General features: G+C 53.5%; 6 protein-coding genes across 6 annotated transcripts; 2 read left to right on the top strand and 4 right to left on the bottom strand.

Moving 5' to 3' along the window:
- Nucleotides 1–96: 96 nt before the first annotated feature.
- Nucleotides 97–1098, bottom strand: V2A60_000238 (uncharacterized protein; the record flags this gene model as incomplete). Its single annotated transcript, XM_083251609.1, has 2 exons — nt 97–838; nt 929–1098. The coding sequence occupies 2 exons, from the start codon at nt 1096–1098 to the stop codon at nt 97–99; spliced, it is 912 nt and encodes a 303-aa protein (XP_083107735.1).
- A 591-nt stretch (nt 1099–1689) lies between these two features.
- Nucleotides 1690–2011, top strand: V2A60_000239 (uncharacterized protein; the record flags this gene model as incomplete). The annotated part of the gene is made up of 2 exons (XM_083251610.1): nt 1690–1795; nt 1866–2011. 2 exons carry the CDS (start codon nt 1690–1692, stop codon nt 2009–2011), a joined length of 252 nt encoding a protein of 83 aa, XP_083107736.1.
- Nucleotides 2012–10365: 8354 nt separating this feature from the next.
- V2A60_000240 (kinase-like domain-containing protein) lies at nt 10366–13213 on the top strand (the record flags this gene model as incomplete). Its single annotated transcript, XM_083251611.1, has 2 exons — nt 10366–11693; nt 11752–13213. The coding sequence occupies 2 exons, from the start codon at nt 10366–10368 to the stop codon at nt 13211–13213; spliced, it is 2790 nt and encodes a 929-aa protein (XP_083107737.1).
- A 2036-nt stretch (nt 13214–15249) lies between these two features.
- V2A60_000241 (F1F0 ATP synthase subunit h) lies at nt 15250–16063 on the bottom strand (the record flags this gene model as incomplete). Its single annotated transcript, XM_083251612.1, has 3 exons — nt 15250–15518; nt 15835–15913; nt 15968–16063. 3 exons carry the CDS (start codon nt 16061–16063, stop codon nt 15250–15252), a joined length of 444 nt encoding a protein of 147 aa, XP_083107738.1.
- A 589-nt stretch (nt 16064–16652) lies between these two features.
- V2A60_000242 (cytochrome and DOMON domain-containing protein) lies at nt 16653–18024 on the bottom strand (the record flags this gene model as incomplete). Its single annotated transcript, XM_083251613.1, has 3 exons — nt 16653–17048; nt 17104–17930; nt 18006–18024. 3 exons carry the CDS (start codon nt 18022–18024, stop codon nt 16653–16655), a joined length of 1242 nt encoding a protein of 413 aa, XP_083107739.1.
- Nucleotides 18025–22342: 4318 nt separating this feature from the next.
- On the bottom strand, nt 22343–23926 carry V2A60_000243 (kinase-like domain-containing protein; the record flags this gene model as incomplete). The annotated part of the gene is made up of 1 exon (XM_083251614.1): nt 22343–23926. The coding sequence occupies one exon, from the start codon at nt 23924–23926 to the stop codon at nt 22343–22345; it is 1584 nt and encodes a 527-aa protein (XP_083107740.1).
- Between the last annotated feature and the right edge of the window lie 1879 nt (nt 23927–25805).

The raw sequence follows: 25805 nt of genomic DNA on the forward strand, positions 1-25805 counted from the left end.
AAGGAAGGGGTTCGGCAGAGCCATATAGAGCATAAGATACTGAAAGGGCAAACACAAGAAGAAAAAAAGCATAGACGTAGCTCGATCACAAGCAAATCAAGCTTCTTTTGCGCCGCGGCGCGCAAACCCGAATCCTCCTCTCCCTGTGCCGTCCGGCCCGCGTGGTGCCCGAACAGGCATGCCCTCGTCCCGGGCTTGCTGTTTCGTGCTGCTGGTGCTGCTGGTGCTGCCGCCACCGCCGCTGCCGCCGCCGCGCGCGACGTTGCTCGCCACCTCGTCTCGCCTCTGGAAGCCGGCGTCGGGCTTTGGCGAGTAGTTGGGATCGTATAACCTCCCGCCGGTGCCCGGCTGCGATGGTGGCGCACGGCGTGATTCGAACTGGCCGCGGGCGTTATCCGCACCTCGTCCGCCGCCACGACCGCGCCCTCTACCCTGCTGGTGCTGCTGGTGCGGCTGTTGCGACCTCGAGTCCGCCGGCCGCGGTGGTGTTGTGGTGCCGCCGCCGCTGCCGCCGCCAAGGCCCGGCGATGAGCCGCGCGAGGAGGGAGCCGACTCTCCGAAAATCTTGGCGCGAGTCTCGTCGTACTTGCGCTGCTTCTCCTCGCGCTCGCGCTTCTGCTTGGCGCGGACCTGCTCGGGACTCAGCTGGACCTCCTTCTTGGCCTCATCGTCGTCGTCGTCGTCGTTGCCCAGGCCGAGCCGGGCCAGTGCGCCGGACGCGTCGCCGCGTTTGGCAATGACGGGCTTTCTGCTGAGCACCTTGACTTGCGGCTTGAATGTAGCGGCCAGAGGGACGGTATTGGTTGCCTCGACGTAGTGAAACGTCTCGTTGGTCTCTCTGCGCTCCGCAGTCAGTATTAGTTTCTTCCCGTCGCACTCGCTCTCTGCCGCTTCTTTCTAGTTGTCCTCCTCTTGTCTTTCTACTTACGCAGCTTCCCACAACTTTCGGTTTGATTTTGTGTGTGCTTCAAGGCGCTCGGCCTTGGTCAAGACTGGTGGTGCGGGCGTGGGATTCTCAGCCTCTTCCTTGGCAGCCCGATCCGCGTGAGCCTCCCAATCATCGTCCCATGCGTCGGGAACGGCCGCCTTTTTATCCATTGTGGGCTTTCAGAGTGTGATTCTGGTCCAAAAGATCGATCCGATCAGATTGGGCGGCTTCCTATTGGCACTGGCGGTAGAAATGGGAGGGGAGGAATGATCAAACCCGTCTCTTGCACGCTTACGGCAGGAGACTCGACCAAGGTCAACGCATGGATGTCGGGGTGAATTCTGGGCTGCGGCTCGCCGGTTCGGAGCTTCTAGGCATGTAAGGCTCGTGGCTGGAATGGTAGGGGGGAGAAGTCTCTGTCTACGTGAGGCGGATTCTCGATGTTATGCCTCTTCGCGCGTGGTTAATGGCAGGAATTTTTTCTTGTGGTGTGTTTGCCGGCGACTCGGTTTTCGAGGTTTCGAAAGCGCGCGCCCATGAGGAGGAACCCAGTGGGGCGCAGTCGAGCAAACCACAGGCCTCTTTCGGGTATGCACCTCGCCTACCAACGACGGAGGAGGGGCGGCGCCGAAACCGCCCAACGGACGGCGCTTGTTCACATACATGTCCAGGTAGCGGACGGGCATCAAAGCGCGGGCTGCACAGGACCCTTTCTTGTTCTCTCATTTGTTTATAGAGAGAATCACCAAATACTGTACGAGATGGCCGACTCGTCGCCCATGGCGCCGGTCAAGGCCAACGCCAAGAGACCAAAGGATGACAAGGAGTTTCATAGAAGCAAGCTGGCCGATGACGATTTCAATCCCAGTACGTGAGGCAGAGGCTGCGGCGCTCGGCGCGCCTTTCTTATCATTCGGAGACTTATTGTTTGACACAGACCGCTATCCCGATCCTCTAGCCGCTCGTCCATCGCCTGACACCAAATTCAAGGCGCTGCCCGAGGGTGTGACGCAGGAGATGACGAAAAGATGGCAGGGAATGATTAGAGAGTCCAAGGAGGGTACAGCTTCGTCCTCGGTATGAGATGGCAGTGTTTTGACTTCAGCAAGGCTTTCTTTAGCCCGGAATCCCCAAACTCAAAAGATGGATTTCGGCTTGTCGGCGGCGGCGAAGGAAGCGCGGAAGGCTCCGTTTCGTGTGCCAGCAACTTCGTGTAGATGCCATTTAACAGAATACTACCATTGCACAACAGTATCATCTATTCAGGGTGTTCTAGTGTTTGAATGCATTCAAGCTTTTGAGCTGCAAATTGTGCGTAGCGATCGTCACGCCGCAGAAGACTGCTCACGAGGTAGTACGATCTGGCGACGGTCGTCGTATTACACGTTACATGACCAGTGGCATTACTGGTTGGTGCTCATCAGGACACTACAGTGATGAGAGCAAATTCGCCGGTCCTTCACGACTGGTGTTCTTTGTAGTGTTCTCAGCACGGGTCTGGGCTTTTGCAATCCAACATGGGGCTGAAAGGGGCCGGGTTGTTCAGATGCAGGCTCTCAGCCGCGCTTCTGAACAATGGAACAAGGAGAGGATGCTGCGTATGCGGCGTGACGTATATGCCGTGCGGGCTGAAGGACGGGAAACGTGTCGTTCAGCGTACTCGGTATGCGGTGTAACAGCATAGGCCAACGACGCAGCGCTTGTTAGTCGTGATGCCGATCCGCAGCCAGCGGCCGCGATACGAGAGACTGTCCTACTCCCACTGAACAAAGCCTAGCGCAACACCAAAACGGTGGCCGTCGCTGGGATGGTTGGGGAGTGGAATATGGGGGGGGAATTGTAATAGGTGATGCCAAACCCTTCATGAGATTGGAAATCCGTATAGTTGCGCCGGACATGTCGGGTTGCTGTGTCTAACCACACGACCCGAGCAGTGGCAGCAGCGAACGCTGGGCGGCGCGTGTATACACGGCGATGAATGCGTATTTGCCGGTGCGTGGCTGGCAGTAGCAAACCTCGGTATGCTCTCGGCGCAATGGACTCTTTTGAGCTCTTACCGCCGGGACCCTTATCATCCAACGGTGGTCAGGACGGGAAAACAATGGGATGAGGGATGTTCTTTGCAGGTGATGATGAAAACCCTCTCCCCCTCCTTGGTCAGAGGCACGAAAGCGGCCCGAGACCAGGCCAGATTCTGACATATGATGAAATCTTGGTATATAATGGCATCGCAGAGAGAAAATACGACGAGCAAAACCATGACAAAAATACAATATTGCCAATGGTGCGCGCTCTGACCGTCTTTTGTAATAAAGAAAAAAGAAAAGAGGCTGAGCGCGTGCAGTAATAAAGCGGTACACCGCCTCTGGGCTGAAGTGGCAAACTGTAGTCTTGACATATGCATGGCGTTTTTTTTTTCTTTTCTTTTTCTTCTTCTGTTCTTTTTGGTGCTGAAAAAGTGTACGCAGTAAAAGTCGAGCAGTCAAAAATGCAGTAGCGCATCGAGTTCACACAGGCTGAATGAACAATGGAAAGGGGGAGGCAGGGCAGCGGGTGGTGGTGGTGGTGGTTCCGGGACAAGGGTCATGACTGGACTCGCTGAGGCTCTCCAGGAGGGGGGCCAGTGAAAGGCTTGGCGTATCAAAGCTACCTATTTTTGGGTGATCTAGAGGCGGGCAATATTATACATGACACTGGAAAGACTTGAGCTGGCTGAGACGCTATTAAGGGGGGGACACATCGGCAGGGGAGGAGAAAAGGGTCAAGGGAGCAATGGAACAGGAGCCGGTGAGGTGGAAAAGGTGCATGGCTGTGGCAAATAGGTAACGGCTAATTTTGGTAAGTAGAGAAGCTGCCACAGCAGCAGATTCGTGTTGGGTTACTATGCAAGTAAGTAATAACTAAGCCTCCCCGCACCGGTCGATGTCGATGTAGACATTGCGCTGTGTTGCATTGCATTCGGTGAGGGTCGGGGTTTGGCATGGCTGGTATCGGAATGGGGCATGAATGGCTGTTGGGTAACGCATGGTCGGTCGAAGGAAGGGCGGGGGGCATCATTCATATTTTATTAATCATATATGGTAATTTTGAGAACCGGTAAAAGCAAGATTAGCTTGAAATGCGGGTTATAAAAGACGAAGCTGCTTCACCTGTATGGGGAGGGGGGGTTGGCAAGTTGTGAGGCCTTGTAAGTGGGATGGATGGATATTTAGGAAAGCATCTGCCTTGATCCGGGGTTCGGCCCAGCAACTTAAACTTGGTAAGCAACTAGTTGATGAGCTTTGTCCCAGAGGGGCCGAATATCTTGGGTTTGACGTAGTTTGAATACATACAAAAATAGCGAGGAGGAGCGGCGACTGGAGGGGGAAAAGAGGAAGAGATGAGGGGTAGCAAAGCCGGGACTTCCGGTTCCGAGCGGGCAGCTGAGTTTTTCATGTCTTTGTTACTCTCACTCTCGTTATTTTATTTTATTTTACTTTATATATAGATTATTTTCATTTTTCATTTTTTGGTTTGGTTGGATCAAGAGTCGACAGTTTTGGCTGTACCCCCGATGCTTCCCCGGGGGCACCTGCATGCGATTTTGGAGGCGTGGGTTAGACTCGCTGTGGGTGGTGGCAAACGACGGAAGCAGCCACGCGTGGATCTAGACTGGTGAATATTGACTGTTTATATGTCTGCATATACGGATAGATAAATTTATTCCATCTATATATATCTGTCTATATATATCTACATCTATCTATATAGACACGTACATATCATCAAGGCAATGGTACAAGTTGGAGGCAGCAATGACTGCCCTTCTTTCTCTTCCTGTTATCGTTGGGGAAATTTAACCTGCAGGGCTCGTTACCGTCCGTGGCGCTGTTCCTCTCAGAGGGAAAGGGGGTGTGTCGAGGGCGTGTAAGTAGCTGGATGGCGTCTGTCCAGACACTCGACAGGGAAGCAAGCTTTTCAAGTCAAGGTGCGAAAGAGGAGGAGGAGGGGCATGAATGTGGGATGAATGAGATGGATGGATACATGTTTTTGCCGCAGGAGGCTTCCGTCATGAGACCGCCCCCACCGGCGTACTGTCGAATGTGAAGAGAAGATGCAAAGAGGAGAAAATGAAAAGAAAGCGAGAGAAGAAGGAAGAAGAAGGAAAACAAAAGAAGCATTTTTTGGAGAAACCAATCATGTCATACTGGCACAGGCACAAGACCAAGATACTCGGCAAGATACGCACGTAGTTGGTAGCTCCTCCATACTAAGGTTTAGAGGCTTAGAGAGGTTTAGAGGTCTGGAGGCGGTAGTGGCTGCTTCCCCTCCTCTGTGCTGCGGGGAAATTGTACAGGTAGTTGTGCTGTCGTCCCGCAATTTTGGGCGGGCCAATTCACTGGGACCGTCATGGAGAGAGCCGCCTCCTCCTCCCCCTCCGCCGCCGCCGCCGCCACTCCAGTTGGAGACGAGCGAGGTTCCTTTAGCGCATCAGGGTGGCGGGCCGGGTAGAGTGTAGGCAAGCAACCGGAAAATCAGAGCCATGCAAGCCATGCCAGGCCAACAAGGTGAATGATGGACGGCCTTGATGATCAATGTAGCATATATACTACTCATTGGAACCAACATGGGTCAGTCTCATCATTTTCGCCAATTCAAGAAGTGGAAAAAAAAAAGTTGAATAGTGGTGTCGGAGAGTGCTCGGAGAGTGCGTGTGCTGGTCATGGTCGTGGCTCCAAAGCTTGTTTTTTTTTTTTTTGGAGGAGGAGGAGGAGAGGCAAAGAGGGTGGGCGGCCAGCTGGAGGAGGGGGGAGGGGCGGCGTGGCGATCACTTCGTTCCTCTTCGGTCTTCGGGGGCGTATCGACGTGTGTCACGACAGGCGGGCGCGCCGCGCACTGCTCTCTTCACTGATCAATGTACCTATTATTGGGCTGCTGCCCCGAGTAAGACAAGGTCATCATGAAGCAGAGTGACAAGGTGGCGGGCGGGTAATCAAGAATTGAAGCTACCTACATGCCTACTTGCCTACCTACCCATACTTAAGTAGGTAGTCAAAGTAGTCTAGCTACCTAGGTACTTACCTCTTGTTCGGACAAGGAAAAGAGGAGGCTCATTACTTACATGGCACAGCTAGCTGCCTACCTAGCTACCTAGGTAGGCAGTAGGCAGTACTCCGTACCTACTTAGACAGGCAGGCAAGCAGCTAATAGCCACTTATAAGGCATTCTTATCAAGGCCGTTGGCGGCGATACGCGGCCTCTCCTCTTCTCCATCCTCCTCCGCCTCCTCAAGTACAACTTGCATCATACAACTGTTTCTCAACCCGTCGCTCTGGCACGCTACCACGGCATCGACCAAGAGAGACAGCCTCCAAACCTTTTGAGACTGCGAGCAACAGTAACTACGCCGTTGCATAGTTTCTGGGATACTATCACAACCTCTCACTACTCCCATCACAACCTCCCGCTCCCGCTCCCGATCTCCCTCTTTCTCTCTTACTCTTCCTGCTTTATTCCCTTTTTGTCTTGTCCATCTTGGTCTCACCATCACTCTCGTTTTGCGACTTTTTTTTTCCATGGTCTTGTGCTTTGTCCCCCTTCTACATCCTCTATTGGTATTTCTAATCTAGGCTCTCGATTTTTTTCTTTTCTTTTTCTCTCTTCTCCTTCTTCTTTTTTTATAAACGTCATCATGACCGGAAGCGACTCGACGCATCAGCATCATAACGGGGGAGGGTTCGATTTACTACGGAGGGCGACACAAGCAATGATGTCCAAGTGAGTAATCTCTTCTCTTCTCTCTTCTTTCCACTTTTGTTTTCCTTTTGCTTTGTCATTACTCCTCTTATTCTTCTGTCTTCTTCTTCCATTTCCTTCCTCTCGGCAGCCTTTTTTTCGCAATTACCGTCGAGTGGCGGCATCTGCAACTTCTTCCTCCACTACACCTACACTAAGTACTGTGGTGGCCGCCGAGATGGCTGCCCAGCGAGCTGGCAGGTACGTACCTACGGCTTGGTAGGCAGACAGACGGCATCAAGCAGCGGCTCTGCCCTCTTATTATTCAGCAAGGCATCAAACGCCGAACGCTGGATCTGGTCCCGACAAGCCTACCTGACAAGCTGCAAACCTTTGGAAACGTCGCAAAAAGTGGCACGGCACAACATGGCAACGATACTCGGGAATCGGCGAACAGCGGCAAACGAGACATCAACGACGGGCGAGCGCGCAAGGAACAGGGGTCTACGCTGCCGACGACACAGCAAAGACGTTATTGTCAGCAACGATACATCCATGTCTCGTGGCGTGGCAATTTTCTGGGCCCCCTATTATGACAAACCCGGCGAACGAGGCAACGAAAGGGCAAAAAAAAAAAAAGCGGCAGCAGCCTAGCTGACAATGACACACGGCTTGGCCACCTGCCATGCAGCAAACAGCTTGGTTTGGTGTGTGTCGTGATGACTTTGACATGGCCGTGAATGACTACTCCGCCACAGCGCCGTGCCTTATTATGGGCCTGGTGGTTGACAGTGGTAGTTGGCCAAGAGTGCCTAGTTAGGGGGCACCAAAAGAGCACCAAGAAAGCACCAAGACCATCAAGTGGTCCGCCACGTCTCGGCGCCGCCAGCACTTTGCACGATTTTCCGTCTACAGGTATCTACAGGTACCCACTACCTACCTCGATACCAGTCCACTATCCACATCCATTTATGCCGACCTACCGATATACCGCGCGCCGTCATTCTGCGAGTCAGCCCGCCCAGTCTGGTCGCCGGCTGCCAGCTCTGGTGGGTGTGGTGCGGTGGTGAAGTGGTGCAGTGGTGGAGAGACGGAGAGCCCGCTAAAAGTCGCAAACCCCCCCTCATCAGTTGGTCTGGCCGCTAGCGAGAGCGCTGAAGACTTGCTTGTATGGTGGCCAACGACACTGGTCCACCAGCCACGCCCTGCCTGGGCAGACTAGGCGGCCCGAACTTTCTTCTCTGGTGCTTCTGGCTTGCTTCTGCGGCAGCTTCTGCACAGGCTTCCATTGATGGAGCCAAGGTGGCTTTCTGCGACTTATATTCATCATGGCGCCAGCACGCTTGCTTGCTGACCTGCTTTCCTGCTCTTCTACTTTTGCTCTCTGGAACCATTCATGTTTGCTCGTGATGGGGCATCAAGCTGTGCCCTTCCTGTCATGCGCTGTCTGGTCCTGGTCGTCCACCTAGCCTTGCCGTCTTCCCGCTCTCCCCCAGGCCCAACTGCGAAACCACATGGCAATTCGCGCGCCTTTGCCTACATGGACACATCCAAGTACCTATCGCACTGCTACCAGTGCAGTACATGGCTGCAAGTTCCGCTACATCGCACATCAGACATCGCACATCAGTCAGTCCTTACTGTGACGCAGTCTCCAATCAGCAGTGTCTGAGATGATACCACCGACCCGGGTCGTCTACCCACTTACTGCCACGGGACGGACATTGATCTGTACTCTGATGGCATTCGTCTGTCTTGTTGCGTCAGAGTGTAGCCTCGTCTATGCCCATGCCATTTTTCCTATGCATGTGTGCAGACATACAGACAGACAAGCAGCACAGAGACGGACACCTACACACACACGTCCTGACCGACTCGGCCAGCCACCACGTTCGTCTATGTATGCCAGCTCCACCAGCATCAGTACAGCATACAAGCGTACGAGTACCACCATGGCGTTTGCTGCGTTGCTTTTCCGTGTGCTTCTCCTGGCTTTGCTTTGCTGCCGGAATCCAGCCAGCCAGGCCCGTGGGTCCTCCCCGTGGCGTTGAATTGCAGTGGGCCGGACCAGAATAGCTCTTGGGCCGCGAAGAGGACGAAGAAAAAAGAAAAGACGCTACTCAGTACTTGCGTTAAAATTTTTCCATGGGCTTGCCAATTCGGGAAGCTCGCCTAAGTACTCAGGCTTCCCGATGACTACATATATGCACAGTACTACATGATTAGTACACGAACTGCCGACACAAAGCAGCAGAGAAGTATGACATGCAGCGTCCTGCAACGTCTATAATGAATGAATCGCAGGAGGAAACAAGATGGGGAAAAAAATTGCTCCGCCCCTGCCTGCCCATTCCATGCATGGCCATACCCATGGCCGTCTGCTTGGGCTCTCATCTCCAACCCTCGCCGCCGCAGTACTCAGGTACCTGCCTACCTGCCTTTCGTCTCTTGAGACTACTTCACTACTTACTCAGTACATGGCTTGTCTTGTTGGGCCGCACTGTCCGGCCGCTAGCACCTGATACATCTGTCCGGGCTACTTATATATCTGACCGGAGGTGCGTAGTACGCTACCTACCTGTCTGTCTACGTGCCTACACGTACTGTAGGTGTCCAAGTACCTAGGTACTTGCCCAGGTACCTGCCTGACCGTGAGGTACTTGTGGCTAGTGGCCACTGGTTCTTCGTCATTACCCGCAGAAGGCCCATAGAATCTGGTCTATCGTGACTCTGACAGTCCGTTGGCCCGACTGGAAGAAGGAAATTTTAAATCAATGGCATCGGCCAGAGTCAGGGTAAAATGAGAAAAAAAAGAAGAAGAAGAAAGGCTGGCAAATGGGAACCATCCGCTCTCGGGATTGCCGCCCACTTGGCAGGGGCGTAAAGCCAGCTTGGCCAGCCAGCGGCCAGCGGCCAGCAGCAGCCCAGCCAGCCCAGCCAGCCCAGCCAACCCAAACCTTTTCCTTTGATTGCGCTGGCCTCAAACCTTGTATGCTCGCTGCCATACTCACAGGCCGCTCACCACAGTTTCCATCCCCATAGCCGCAACGGCTGCTCCGTCTATCCAATTTTTTTTTCCTGCACTTCTTCCATAGATCCCATCGTTGCTTTCTTTCTTTCTTTCTTTCTTTCTTTCTTTTTTTTACCCTCTTTAACGCATCCCCCATTTTCCTCCCTTCTCCTCCACTTTCATCATCGAAATTAGCCACCGCATCTGCGAAGCACCAATCATCTTGTCCGTTGCCGGCCTCGCCTCGCCTCGCCTTTGAAAAGCTTCACTTTGACATTTGTGGCTCCTCAGCCTCTTTTTCTCTCGGCTCGGCGAGCAGCCATGAGCTAGGCCTCCCTCCCGTTCCTCTGCTCCTCCCTCTCCTGCATCATTTCCATTTCCACCTGCTGCTTCATCGCATCTCTCAAACCTCACCTCCTTCGACTACTGGCTTGCTGAGACGGACAAGCCCGCTCTAAAGTCTACGGAGCCGCAGAGAGAACCACTTCAAACTATACACCCAAAGCCCCTCCCTCCCCCGCGCTCGCCACCCACTTCTGTTACGCCTTTTTTTTCCTTCCTTTCTTCGTCTCCTCTTTGAGCGCCGGGCCTTTTTCTTCCTTCCTTGCCGTCTCCTCTTTGGCTCTCCTCTTTGGCCCCTCTCAGGCCTTATTTTTTTTTCTTTGCGATATTTAAAAGAAAAAATATCCATCTTCTCAATCTTCTGCCAACCATGCAGACTGTTGACCAATCCGCTTCTAGAACTGCCGCCGAAGACGATGGCATCGACCAAATAGGTTCAGACACCCCACGATCCGGCATTGCGACTCCTCAACCCGACCCCCACGACAAGCGTCTCCCCGGAATCATGAGCTACTTCGGCCAGGTTCGTCAAGACCCTTCTGCAACCATTCCGCCTTCCTCCCTCGATTCGCGGCACCACAATGCCCAAGCCACATCCCAGACTTCCCATATTGCCCTCGCTGCTGCTCCCGCTGCCGCCTCCGCCGCCGATGACGCACTACCGCCCGATGATGAAGAGACCCGGCCACCGGCATCCGAGGGGATGCGAATGCGCCCGCCGTCTCTCGTCAATGCCACCCCGCTGCCTTGCTCCTCGTCCTCGTCGAGCATTCCTCCTTCAGATGCTGCGTCTGCGTCGGCGGCCGCCCATCCTCCCGTCCCTCTGCCCGCCAAGTCGGGTCCCACACAGCACCTCACCACAAACATCCATCCCTATCCCACCCCTCCACCCTCGCAGCCTTGCTCTTCTGCAAGCTCGGCAATTCATGTCCTTCACAGCCGCTCGCAAGACTCTGCACCCGCTGGCCGGTCAGCTTCTCTTGCTGCCAATCCCATGAGCGCCGCCCAGCAGCTCTCTTTTACCACCCGCGGCGTCCACTCTTTGGACGAAAGTCGCGCCCAGTCTTCCCACCCTCAAGACACTACACTTTCTAATCCTTCTAATACTGCTTCTACTTCTGATTCTACTTGTGCTTCCTCTTCTTCAACTACTCAACCGTCTAGCAAATGGTTTTCTTTTGGTGGGCTCAAAGAGCTAACACGTGGTATCATCTTCAAGAGCGGTCCTCCTACCCCGACCAGAGCTCTCTCGACTGCCCGCCCTTCGCTGTCAGACGTCAAGGACTCGTCACTCTCTCGCACTAGCAACGACGGCGCCGAAGCTAGCGGAACCCAGACCCCTCGCTCCACTGGCGCTCAGGTACCTGCCGCGCGCGGCAAGCTGACCATCAAAATCTCAGAGGCTCGCGGTCTTCGCAAGTGCCACGATCCCTACGTCGTCGCCGTGTTTCAGCGCTCCGAGCTCATCTCTGCCGGCCCGCGATCTTCCGAGGATGAGGAGCCCATCAATGTCGCGCAGGCTGCTATCGGCGGCGTCCCTATCCAGCGATCAGGAAGTGATTCCGGCCGGCCCATGGCCATTCCTATGCGTAGCCGCCAAAGCAGCAATACCAGCATCACTGATTACAACACATTCCGCAACCGCAACGGCCGCAATGCCTCTCTTACCAACCCCAAATGGGATGCCGAGGCCGTATTGTATGCACCGGCCCCCCACCTCACGCGCATGTTACTCGGCTAACCCGTGGCATTATAGTGATGTTGTCGACTCCGGTTCGTTGGTAGACGTGTCCGTATACGACCACACTCCCAACGGTGAAGATTTCTTGGGCCACGTCAATTTCGAAGCCCCTAGGGAAAAGGAGACGCCGGTCCGCGGCTGGTTCCCCCTCAAGGGCCACGTCAACACCGTTGCCGAGGATGCGCCTACGGGCGAGGTCTACGTCGAGGCTTTGTACCAGCGCACGGAAAAGAAGCACTACGGCCCCAGCGATTTCGAAATCTTGAAGCTCATCGGCAAGGGAACCTTTGGTCAAGTCTACCAGGTTCGCAAGAGGGATACGCAGCGCATCTACGCCATGAAGGTTCTGCAGAAAAAGGTGATTGTGCAGAAGAAGGAGGTTGCCCACACCGTCGGCGAGCGCAACATCCTTGTCCGTACTGCCACGTCTGACTCGCCCTTCATCGTTGGTCTCAAATTCTCCTTCCAAACGCCTTCGGAACTATACCTCGTCACCGACTACATGTCTGGTGGAGAGCTCTTCTGGCACTTGCAAAAGGAGGGCCGTTTCGACGAGAGACGTGCCAAGTTTTACATTGCCGAGCTGATTCTCGCCATTCAGCACCTTCACAACAACGATATCGTCTACCGCGACCTGAAGCCCGAAAATATTCTCCTCGATGCCAACGGTCACATTGCGCTCTGCGACTTTGGCCTCTCCAAGGCTAATCTCACAAAGAATGACACTACGAATACGTTTTGCGGCACTACCGAGTACCTCGCACCCGAGGTGCTGCTGGATGAGTCTGGCTACACCAAAATGGTTGACTTTTGGTCGCTCGGTGTCCTGGTGTTTGAAATGTGCTGCGGTTGGAGCCCCTTTTACGCCGAGGACACGCAGCAAATGTACAAGAATATCGCTTTCGGCAAGGTTCGTTTCCCGCGGGACACGCTGTCGCAAGAGGGCCGCAACTTTGTCAAGGGCCTGCTCAACAGAAATCCCAAGCACCGCCTCGGTGCCACGGACGACGCCGAGGAGCTCAAGCAGCATCCATTCTTCAACGACATTGACTGGACGCTCCTAACGCAAAAGCGCATCGCGCCTCCCTTCAAGCCCAAGCTCAAGTCTGAAACCGACGTGTCCTATTTCGACCCCGAGTTCACCACGGCTTTGGATCAGAACGGGTCCCTCAACGAGCGCGCCGCCGCCCTCGCTCGAGGGTACGCCGCCTCCACGCCGCTGTCACCGTCGGTGCAGGCCAACTTCCAAGGCTTTACCTTTGTCGATGAGAGTGCGCTGGACGACCACATGCGTGACCGTGCGCGCCCTGACGACGAGGAAATGGATGACGCGGGCCATCACCACAACGGTAACGACGATGACGACTGGGATAATCTAGACGATTTTGATCCGAGAAAGGGTAACAGGATGAGCGGCATCGTGCGCACCTCGACCCATGACGAGCAAATGGTGGGAGGAGGGCACTTTGATGATTAATAATCAGCTCAGTATCTATACTGTGATACCCTGCGGCATTAATTCACCCGGGAAGGAAGAAGGGGGGACGAGATGAGAACAAAAGGCATTGGCGGGAGAATTAAAAAAAAAGAAGTTTTTCTCTTTCTTGCTATTATTTTTGTCTTTTTTTTAAGCAATCATGGGCATGCGGGAGTGGGCGGAAATATTCAGGCAAATGGGCCCGGGGGGAAGGGAGGCAAACTTAATCACGTACAGACTCATTTTGGCGTTTGGAATGGTGATGTTTTTTGGCTTTTTTTTTGAGTGTGTGTTGCTTTGCTGCATTGAAGTTTTCTTTAACAAAGACGTTTGTCACTGGCGTTGCTTTTCTATCACTATAATGCATTTTGCCTATTGCTTGGTTTTTGTGTCTTGTTTGGCACGTCATTCTGATGTGGAAACCTTGGTTGATTGAAATGTGGGCATGTAAAGAGAAGAAGAAGAAGAAGAGAGAGAGAGAGAAACTCATATTCCTACTTTTTCTGAAGAAGGAAAGAAAGAAGGAAAAAAAGAAAAAAGAAAGCAAAGGAGAGGAAAAGGCCCACCCGAAAAAAAAAAGAAACGAAAAGAGAAGGAAAGCATGACTGGCACAAAGCTTTCGTTGATGAACAGAAAACGACGTTTTTTCCCCCTTTGCCTGACATGGAACTTGTAATCCTTTTTGCTGCCCTGTTTCGTTTGTGTGCGTGCGTGCGTGGTGAAAGCAAGGGAAAAAAAACTTGCGTTGGCATGTTGCGTGTCGAAATGGTAAATCGGAGGAAAAAGAAGAAGTCGAGTGCCGTTTTTTGCTACCGTTTATATGCCTTGGTGTGAGAACATGTTTCTTGTATCCTCGTTTTGCTCAGGTTCGGCCTTTTTCCTCCTCCCGGCTCCTTGGCTTACTCTAATATTTTTTTTAATTCTTTTTTTTCTCTTTCTCTCTCTTGTCTTGACATTCTTGCCATCGTCCTCGTTAAACCCCTCAAGGAAAACATTGGGAAAGGGGGAAAGGTCCAGTTTGTTTGTTTGTTGTTGTTTTTGTATGTTGAGGCTCTCTATTTTTTGCTGTCCTGTTCTCGTTGATTATGATGCCTCCATGCTGATCTGTCCAGCAAAAAAACCACTTGGGCTACTTAATATCTTCTTGGCTTTTAATTCAATCCATCTCGAAATTCAGATTTTCTTTTGCAAAATGACCTTTGGCTGTACATGTATATATACAAAATATGTACATCTACAATGTCCGTTCTGATCCTTTTCTATAGAGTTGAACCTGTACACTAAAAGACGTTGTACGCCAATTTCACGGTGCTAGCGACTCCAACGCGGATAGGCCTTAATCGTGTATATATAGTATGGACTAAAGAACAACAGACACCAGGATATATAGCAGTACTTGCGCAAAATGCGGAACCAATTCGTGGTTGCAAATCATTGCGCAAGGATTGTTTCGACTCTACATGTTCATCACGCTTGAAAAATAAAGAGAGTAGGTACGCTTAGGATTGTTGCATTGAGACAAAAGAGAAATGATCAAAGAAATAGTCAACACCCTACACCCATGCAAGGGCTGTCTCATTTCTTTACAAGGACAAAATGTACAACGAGGATTCACCACCGTATCCGGAATCCTGTTTCCGCCCAGCCCGTCTCGACTGCTGAGCAGGTGAGCGAGCAGCCGCCGACGCAACAAAGACAGAGTGCAAAAGCAGAGGTACAGCCAAGAGTTCCGATGCTCATGAGGGCACCTGGACAGCCGTCTTGTCTATACGGCCCCCTTTTTCCGTCTCGTTGCATCCCGCGGCCCCCCTACACATATAACCCAAAAATTAATATCCCATCCATCCTATCACATCCACCCACCGCACTGATTCGAGCGCCGGCATAAAAAAACGAATAAAGGGGGTTTACAGTGCTGTATCGGCTGTGGCGGATGTATGTTTCTGTTTCCGATGCGCGGTCTGAGAGAGAGGTCCCGTCGTGTTTCGCTTCCCCCAATCTATGCACTGCTTTTTATTTCCGGTGGTCATGTCCATCTAGTGCTTGGGCTCCTCCTCCTCGGCCTCGAGCCAGTCGGGAAGGGCGGCGGGGGTGCCGGAGGCCTGCTGGGCGGCGTCTTGGCCCTCAATCTCGACGGCCATGCTCTCGTACTCCTGAAGGTTGCTGGCGAGGTCGGCCTCCTCGGGGGACTTGGGGGTGCTGGGCACGGCAAAGGTCTGGACCTGGCCGACCGAGTCGGACTCCTTGACGGCGGGGATCTTGTAGGCCTTGAGCTCCTTGAGGTACAGCTCCTGGACAAAGTCGGCTAGACAACAGGGGCCGCGTTAGCTTACAAGCTCTTTGCCAAGACAGTTGCGGCGTTGCCATCGACACATCGGCACCGCAAAATAAAGCGCATCCTCCGGTACTTTATCAAAACGTTGCTTCGTCGATTGATGTCGTCGGTTGTGCGCGGCGAGCTTCATCGGTCGGATGATGCGTTGATCAGGCGTTTCGGCTGGTGCAAATCCGCTGTTCTCCGAGCTGGTCGTGTCTCCGCGTCTCCGTCCGCGGTTTGTCGGGGGAAGCCGCCTTTCTCCAAAGCAGGGAATCAAAATCATCGCGTGAAAAAAAAATCTTACCTCTGCGAGAGACGGTAGGAGCAATAAAGGTCCTTGTCTGCACCGATCGGGAGACGGCGGCAATGGCAGAGCGGGCGCGCTATTAAACGGGAACATCCCCCCCCCTCAGTCAGCAAAAGCTCTCGCAGCAGACAATAAGGGCGGCCATAAAGACGACGAGGGTGCGGCAATGGCACCGGAAAGGGAACGGTGGAATACTCACAGCGACCCGAGAGATTTGGCTGAGCATTTTGGATGGGTTGGCGTTGCTCAATGGGAAACCCGAGGTTGGCAAGGTGGACTGAGGGTTTTGTGAAAATCGTGATGTCGACCTGTCTGTCTCTCTCCCCCGGCTTAGCCCGTGGCAGGTTTCCAAGTTTCTGCCTGAGGCGCAGGTGGATGCCAAGGTTTTATGGATCACGTGAATCGATGTTGGTGCGACGGTCGACCCAGAGCTTCACTAGGACGTTGAACCTACTTATTCCACCATTAGACGGTAATAAGCGGTTTAACTTTTTATTCAAAAGTAGTAAAAAGATGAGAAGTTTCGATTTCTCTGAAATGTTACGCTGACGTTTTCGAATCATCATTCAGGTGTGAGCTGGGCTGTCATCCGTAGCCATCGCTGATACTCACACCTAAGCTTGTGGTCCCGTTCCTGGGGGAAAGGCAATTGAAAAGAACAAATTGCTGCAATTCACTCTTATCACGGACTAAACATCCTATCAAATTGGGGGAAAAATAAAAGTACACTACATATGTTCTGGGGAAGGCACCATGCATCCTAAGCCCTTCTCAACAGCCTTGATGACACACTGATTCAATGGCACGATTTTCGCCTAGCGACTTGAAGTCTCCGAAAGGCCGCTTGCCGTCAGGCCTTTCGCTGAAGGGCTTTTGATGGCTTGGCCATTGGAAACCTGGCCTTTAGACGCTCTAGCCTTTCTGACTTCGAACCAGGGAACGGATAGGAAATAGGGCCCAGCGATGACGGCACTGAGCACGATATAAGCAGTGCGGAAGGCCGTGCCCGTGCCAGCCAGCCAGAGTCCTAGGCCGCCATTGATTATGCCCAAGAGGATGAGGGCGCGGCCGTACCAAACATGAATGTGGCTCATGACACCACGACGTCCCTGGCGCTTGAAGCTCGTATGGTGCAAGGCACCCAAAATCGGCTGGAGGAACATCAATGCGCATACAATGACTCCGAGGCGAGTATGTGTGTTCTGCCAAAACTAAATGTACATTAGTGATCAGTTCGCCGGCGAGGTTGTCAAAGGTACTACTTACAATACCAAGCCGATCCGCCAGAACATAGCCCAGGCCGAGCCCTGCCCACATGGCCAGGAAGGCAATGGTCTGGAAAGCCGCGTGAAACACCCATTTGCCAATGACTGGCATCAAAAGAGCTCCGGCGGGATACAGAATAACCCAGACGATCATCATCAGAACCCCGTGGCCGTAGAGGAGCGTATTCGAAGCCGGGCCTGATGAGCCACCTCCCGAGACGATATTACCACCGCCATTTCCATTGCCGTTGCCGTTGCCGTTGCCGTTGTTGTTATCGCCGCTAGAGCCGCCACCTTGGTTGGCATCTGTGAACGGATTCGAGTCGGAGCTGATGGCGGCCTGGCTGAGGTCAATCTGGAAGCTGGAGTGGCCGTCGTGATAGCTGATGCGGGCGTTTGTGTCCTTTGAGTTGAGGGGACTGCCGGCCTTCCAGGCGGAGAGCCAGTTGCTGTCGCCCGCGAGGCTGGCGCTCGAGCAGTCGCCGCAGCGGACGTTGGCGACCATGGTGTCCCCCACCACGCCGGAGCCCGCGAGGAGCTCGACCTGGGAGCGCTGCGTGTACTGCGGCATGACGTGCCCGGTGCCGGACCGCGTGCTGAGGGTGACGTTGCCGTCGCCGTCCTGGTACATGAGAAAGATTTCGGCGCCGCTCATCCCGGTGCCGATGCCCAGGCCCGCCCAGGCGTAGGACGTCGGCGCTCGCAGCTGGAAGTAGACGTTGCCGGAGCCGGACTGGATGGCCGCCTGGGGAACGCCCCAGCTGAAGCAGATTTGCGAGTTGTCGCCGACGCAGTGAGGTGCGCTGGCTGCGAGCGCGCCGGCAGAGTCTAGACGGGGGGGAGGGCATGTTGTGAGTAAAAGGAAAGGGACCTAAGTCGTGTCTGCTACGGTGAGGGACATACTGAGAGCGGCCAGCGCCATGGTGCTGACCAAAGAACTACCCAATCCCATGATTCTGTAACAGTCTACCACATGGATATGCGTGTCGGTATTCTTCCTTCGCGGGCACTACTCTTTGAGTAGAATACAATCACCGGATTGTTGGAGCAATTTTTGCAAGGAGCACAGAATGCAAACAGTGATGTCGGCAGCAGAGAGAGTAGCACAACGACAAGACTTGACGAGGGCTTGCCCGGGGATATGTACTCCGTCCATCTAGTGTCTGCCGCCAAGGGTGTGAGGGTGGTGCACACGGCAGACTATAGCCACACCTTGAAGAAGCATTGAAGCGCCAAGCAAGGGCTGCGGGAATCAGTTCGAGTGCCGGCATTGAGAGCTACCTGAGTACGAGTACGCTGGCTAAGACTGGCTTTCGTCCATGTACACACAAGGACGCGCGCCACCCCGCTGAAAGGGGGGGGGGCGTTGGATCAGCAATCTGGTGGGAGGAGGAGAGGATGGGGGTGGGAGGGTGTAGATTAGATGACAGCTCTTTCGCTTGTGCCTAAGAATAATAAGCCCGGGAGTCTGGCTCTGGGGCATCAGCGATTACCATGGGCATAGTTGCGCCGACGGTTTTCATGGTTGCGCGACGGGGGCGGCACAAGAAACTGTAGTAGTCTGGCTTGCGATGCCCCATCACCACCATCATGATCCGCGGACATTCGACTTTAGTATTCCCCCTTTTGGCATTGTTCGGGACCCTTTGAATTCGCCGGGCGAAGAACGCACGCACACATGCACACACACACACACACACGCACAAGGCAGCTTTGCGCAAAGCTGAGAAACGCCGCGCAAGAATCCTCCAAGGACATGAGTAGCGGGAAGGGAGGGGGGGCCAGTGCTGTGCTTGGCTGACAATATACAGAGGAGAAAAAAAGAAAAAAAAAAAAGGTGCCACGGTTCAACTTGGAACAAGGCCAAAAACAAGCTTCGCGCGTCAGGAACATCAGTATAGCAATGCCCAGTCTCCCATTGGCGGGACGGATGAAATGTCTCTCGGTCAGAGTCCATCCGAGGGGGGAGGGGAGTGGCACTAGGATTCCAAAAGTCTGGCCCCCGCGCCAGGTAAGCCCCAAGCCTGCAAGCCTGCTTGAGCCTTGAGCTAAATCAGCTGGGATCGGCTTCGAATAGTGCCGCCGGGGGCAGGAAACCAGCCGCTTTGTCTGCGATTCCAAATGGGACAAAAGTTGGTGGATGTGAGTAGTCTATGTGTGGGTTGTCATGTTGTGTGTGCGAGGGAAGATGGTGCCATCACTCTTGTTATCGCCCGAGCCTCGATCCTTTTTTTTTTTTTAATTTATTTTCTTCTTTCTCTCGGTGGGTTTTTTTTTATACATCATGTTCAGATACTCTCCGATTCCGACTAGGTTTTCCACAAGGTCTCAGACGGGAGGGTGGCGGTCTTCCAAGACGGAAGAGTCAGGCATCGCCTCTATCAGTACTTGGGACGTTGCGTCATCAGAAATGAGGCGGTGCCTACTACTTACCTCACCTCGCGAGACCAAAACGCAGAGACGAGTCCCCCTTTCCTCTTCTTCGTCTTTCTTGGCCCTTGTTCTGGTCAAACGCCAAGGGAGGCCGCTGGTCCGGGGGGGGGGGGGGGGGGGGGGGGGGGGGGGGGGGGGGGGCGTTGAGCGCGCTTTGATATGAGGCGCATAAGGGGATTGGCAGCAATGATACGACTTGGCTTGTTGATAGAGGGAAGGGCATTGATTGGCATTGGCAGCGCGCTGGTTGGACAGCTCTGCCCCAGACAAAACTAACACACAGCCTACTTTATCAGATCGCCTTTATTACGTGCCCTTTTTTTTTAATTCTCCATAATTGGCCAAGATTACCTTGTCGTCATCTATGGCATCTGGGGAATGAGGGACTGCGCTACGTACACATGTAACAATAAGCTTTTTGTCCTCTTCTTGGCAAGAGAGTCGGAGAGGGCAAAGGACGAGCACTGCCTTTTTTTTATTTTGGCATCCTTCCTATTGCCATGCAGCCAAATCCTCCCAAACTACTGGTCTTGCAGGATGCCCGCCTCTTCTGACCTCTATTAGGTGTTTGGCACACGGTGGTGCTAAATCAGCATCCTCCCCCCCCCCCCCCTTCGAAAGCCCGCAAAAGCCCGCGAGAAAGAAGAAGAAACGTTGTGAAACAACACAAGCCCGAGAGAGAATGAATGTTTCTGCGGGAATGAGGGTGAGAAGGGAAAGAAGGGGGAGGAGGGAGAGGACTGTGCCTCATATTACAAAGCAACTGTCATGCAACTCGTCGTCGTCGTCGTCGTCGTCGTCGTCCTTTACTCGCCAAGTGTCCAAAACGTAAACTGATCGGCAAAAGGTCTTTGAAGCAGCCATGAGTTATGCTTGGGCTGGGCACACGCAATCAAGTTCCAGTTTCCGTTGTTTTACGGCGGCGGCGACGTCAAGATGGGTTGCCAGGTCCAGACCCCTTTCAGAACGAGCACCTTTTTTTGTAGACGTCAACTTGGTTCTGAGAGGCTGCGTCATTTATACATGTGAGCGATGCAGTGCAACCCATCGACGACCAAAATTTATCCCCTTCATATGTTGTCGTCTTGACCTCTCCTACTGCACCTTTAAAAAAAAGACGCCATCCTGGAGGACTGCTATTGGAGCCCTCGTTCATTTCTCTTATCCAGTTTCTTTTTGTTTTTCCACCTTCTCTTTTACAACTGCCGTCGCTACTATGCAGCCCCCCCCCCCCCCCCCCCAAACTGTGTGCCCGCCTTTATATAATGCTTACTTGGAGATGCAGCTCAGATTAAATAAAGGACCAGCGCAAAATGCAGCAAAATGCATCAAGCCATCAATATTCACGAGCCAAGCTCAGCTTTTTCCAAACACCTTTTTATTATTCGCCCGTTCACTCAGTCGTCAAGAGGTGCGCGAGATTTTATCATCATTTACCCCTCCCCTCCTCTCCCCTTTGTTTAGGGCCATTTTCATATACAGCATAGCACACACACACACACGCACACGCACAAGACTGTCTCATATCTTGTAGCGTTCTTTATTTATTGATTAATTCTTTTGTCATCAGGCTGGCGCAGATATACAGCTAAACCCAGGACGCAATTCAAGCCAATGGTCTTTTGACAACGGCTATTCCATCATCCTGGCCGCCGCAAAAAGCTCTCTACTCTTAGCCTCTTAGCTCTACCTGTGAAATACTGCTCGGACTACAGGTTTGCGATCCATTCTAACTTCTTCAGGTCGCCGCCATCCCTCCTCACCTGTGTGCGCACGCGTGTGTGTGTGTGTGTGTGCATTACGACCAGTCGTCCCTCCATTGCCGCCGCGAACCATCTCATCAGACCCCGCCTCGTAGCCTTTACGCGAAGTGCAGTATTTCCTATAACGAGAAGGTCGCTCGCTGCACGTTTATATTCCCTTTCCCATATGATGCCTCCCTTCCTTCTTTGCCATCAGTTGCGTTGGCGGGCGCCGCGCCCCCGGGGGGGGGGGGGAGATTGCATTGCTGCGACGTTCTCACCGGCGTCACCCGTTCAGTTTTTGTTTTTTCTCGGGCTCGGGCGGGAAATCTCTCGCTTCTAGTTGCTAGCCATCATCTACGAGCGCTCCCGCTCTATACGCTCGCCTGATCAACTCGGTCCAAGACCTCTGTCCAAACAAGCCGAAAGGAGCCCCGGCCATGGACGACGACTTTCCCGCGGCTTTTGTTATCGAGTTCCCTTCCAGTTCTACGTTGCTCTTCGCGCACACTGCCATCTTCCATGCCAGACCGTTTCAAACATCATCAACCTGCCGCCGTACACTTGCGGGACTCTGTGCAGCGGGATCCTTGCACAAGCCAGCATTTTGCTCAACACCACAACCTCACAATGTGTGACGCTCCGGTCGACAACCTCCATGCCAAAACTTGGACACTGGTGTTGCTCTTACAGGTACACACACTATGCAGTAGGACTCGGCCTTGTAACCAAGACAGATGTATAGTCAATTTCCTCGTCTCCATTCTACATCGCATAAACCAAATACGGCGATTCAATCCATCATCCCATCATCTCATCATTCCCCTCGTTCCTCATCAAAGACTCTATGAATTCCTTCAGACCAACACCCAGCTGCAAAGATAAGTCTATCAACCATGATGACGCTGTGTAGAAAACGGTACTTTTCAAATAATGTTCTAAAACAGAAAACATGTCACCAAAAAATGCAAGCCTTTGCAACGCATAAACAATCTAGTCGAGTGAATATCAAAAAGTGCATACGCTTGAAGAGGTCATATGGTCTCGCCACGCTCCGCCATGCAGTCAAGCGCCGGGCACACCGCTCGCCAGGGGAAATGCGTGCGATTCGAGGAGGCTGGAGGAGGCGACGAAGCTGAAGCCGCCAAACACGTCGTCCCTGGCCGATGGCGGCATGGCCCAAGAGTCCTGCGGGACGGCGATGAGAGAGGGGCTAAGGGCGAGATCGGTAAACTCGGGCGCAAAGTTTTCGGCGAGCTCGGGGTCGGTGATCATGGGCTGGATGGGGGGCTCGAGGTCGCGGGCAGCGAGGCGCTTCCAGTCAATCTTGCGGAAGAAGCGGTGGCCCTTGAGCGTCTGCAAGTCCTTGGGCATGCAGGATCCGAGGCGTTTGTGCGGATCCTTGCGCAGCAGGCGCGTCAGCAGGTCTTTGGCGTCGGCGCTGAGAAAGTAGGGCAGCGACACTTTCTGCTTGACAATGTTGTCCTGGATCTTGGCATGGTTCTGGCCGCGGAAGGGCGGGTTGCCCGTCATGAGGTCATAACCGAGCGCGCCAAAGGACCACCAGTCAACAGCCTTGCCGTACTTCTTGCCCAGGATGACTTCGGGCGCCATGTACTCGACTGTGCCGAGGAAGGAGTTGCAGCTCTCACTCGACTCTTGGGCGCTGACTTTGGAAAGGCCAAAGTCGGTGAGCAAGAGGTGGCCGTCGGCGTCGAGGAGGCAGTTTTCGGGCTTGAGGTCGCGGTAGACGACGCCGAGATTGGTGTGCAGGTGCGAGATGGCGAGCAGCATCTCCGCCATGTAAAAGGCGGCGACAGTCTCGGAAAACATTTTTTCCGTGTTGAGATGGGTAAAGAGCTCGCCGCCTTGGCCGTACTCGAGGATGAGGTAAAGCTTTTCATGGTCCTGGAAGGCGTAAAAGAGCTTGACCACAAAGGGATGCCTATTGACAGACTCGAGGATCTGCCTCTCTGTCTTGGTCTGCTCGATGAGCTTTCGGTGGACGACGAGGGAGGCCTTCTTGAGCTGTTTCTGGGCGTAGAGCTTGCCGGTGGCACGCTGCTTGACGAGGAGCACGGTGCCGTAGGTTCCCTTGCCGAGACACCTGAGAGGCTCAAACTCTTGTGCCGTCATCTTGCGGCGGGGGTGAAGGCCACCCTCGAGGGCCTCCATGATGCCGGAGCGGTCACCACGCAGGCTCTCGCTGACAAAGTCGTGCTCGAGGTTCACCTCGTACTCGGTAGAGGTGGTCTCATAGCCCTCGCTGCCGGCCTCGCTCGGGGCGCCGTCGCGGCTGTGAGAGCGGCTGCTGAGCTCGTGGCCGAGGGCCGAGCCATTCTCGGGGCCTCGACGTCCCCGGCGGTTGGCAGAGCTGGAGCGGGAGGCGGCATCGAGGCTGAGGGGGTCCATCTGCATGCGAAGCTTGGCGATGCCCGAGATGCTCGGCGAGGGCGTGGGACGCATGACGGGGCTGCAGTTGGCGCTGACGACATCGTCGATGCGGTGGCGGCCGCGTCGGTTGGCCTTGGGGAGCGTGGCGCGAGCGATGCCGGCCACTCCAGAGTCGGAATCCTCATCACCAGACGTGACTGGCGTACCGGGAAATCCGCGCACGATGTTGCGCGCGGTGGGGGTGGGGCTTATCATGACGTCGGGATCGTGTAGTCGTGATTAGCTGATGTGGTTTGGTTGGCGCCCGGAAAGGGCAAGAAGAAGGAAAATGGAAACAAAGGAAAGGCACAGGTCAATGTGGTGCCCTCCTGCTGTGAAATCAGGGTGGCAAGCGCGCGGGTGGTTCGCGATGGAGTCAATTCGATCCACGACGTCGCTCGGGGTCGGCGCGCTTGGTGGTGTCGTCCTGAAGCAGGGTGTGGGCGTTGAGCTGGCTGGCAATACGCATCTGGTATTTGAAAAAGGCAGGACTGGGGTGCGTTTGTGTCGGTATATGCATTTGAAGTCGAGTTATTGAAGAGAGGGATCGTTGATTTTGAAAAGGGCAAGTCTGGTCACCGGGAGGTGTAAGGGGGGGAAAGAAAGAGAGGCGAGGGAGGAGGCTTTTCGGTGCGTCGGACAAAGACACGTTTTTTTTTTCTTAGGTCATTTTCTTTTTTTTTTGGCCGTCGTAAAGAGAAAATTGTGGCACCAAGTCGCAGCACGAGCCAAAAAAGGGAAAACCTGCTTTCGCTTGACTGACAACTGAGAAATGCATGTCAGACTAGTGGCTCCTCCAGGCCTGCTAAAAGCCCAAAACCCACAAATGGCACTCTACCCCAGGCCTGGATAGGTCCTGGAAATGAATTTCTGGAGAAGAAAAGCCCTCATTGTCTTGTCTGGGTAGGCATAGGACTTGTGAATTTCTTACTATGCTATTAGATAATGTAAAAATAAATATATATAAGCATATATATATATATATATTCGTTGATTTACTTTTACCTCTGGTTGTTGTGATTCTGAAATTCTGAAGCAGCCATGGCCATCCCACTCACACACAAGCGACAAGATTTTCCAGAGCTTACTGGGTACAGATGTGTTTCACAGAAGCATCAGTGCAGCGTGCTGGAGGCAGCAGATGGACTCTGCCAACATGAATCTCGCTCTTTTCCAAGCCCTCCAGCAGATATGAATTCTTGTTTGCTTTTCAGACGGCATATATTCCGAAATCCGGCATTCATACCTGTGCGGGGGAACGGTCGCTTGGGAGGGCGCTGCGGTCGGATCGAGGATCGCTGGACGCGCTAAATATAATGCCTGTCAACAATTCAGTCAATACCTACCTAGGTAGGCAGGTAGGCAGGTAGGCAGGTAGGCAGCACCCAGTACGCTGAGCCACAGGCATCAGCCACCAGTACCAACCATCTCTGCAACGTTGGTATCGCGCTTGACAGCGAACCAATGCATTGGTTCATGTTCTGCAATACTTGTTTGTTTATTTATTTCAGTCTTATTTCAGTCTCATTTCCCACTCTTTTCCTCTTCATTTCCCAACAGCAGAGAATCAGGAAATTTCCGTCACAGAATTGACAGTCCCACAACTCAGCCACGGGCGCTACGTCGGCCACCCACGGCGGCTCATCGCGCGCGCCCCAACCCTTGACTGCCAACAGATCTCAATCAAACCGTCCCCCAGCCAAAAAAAGAAAAAAAAAACACCCCTACCTAGCTATACAGCCAGGGCCTTTGTTGCCATACAAAGAACCTCCCTTTAGGCCCGCGAAACTCTAATTTCCTGACATACAAACATATCCTCTCAGACTCGGGCGCCGCCAGCCAAATCACCACCATCACACACACAGTGAGTGAGCAAATCACCGGCATACCCGCTCCATGCTCCATCTCATCTCCCATCGTATCGCCACATTCCCTTCAACGGGCGCTTCAGCACCGTCTTTCTTGGAGTCATGACCAGCTTATCCCTGTGTTCGTGTGCCTGTCGGGTTACCAGCAGCCCGCTCATCACAATACTCGTACATTCAGAAGCTTGCAAGGTACCAAGTAGATTCAGCGTAACCCCCTGCGCAAGAGA

Source organism: Cordyceps javanica, chromosome 1 (genome assembly GCF_051103115.1).
Source record: "Cordyceps javanica chromosome 1, complete sequence".
NCBI lineage: Eukaryota > Fungi > Ascomycota > Sordariomycetes > Hypocreales > Cordycipitaceae > Cordyceps > Cordyceps javanica.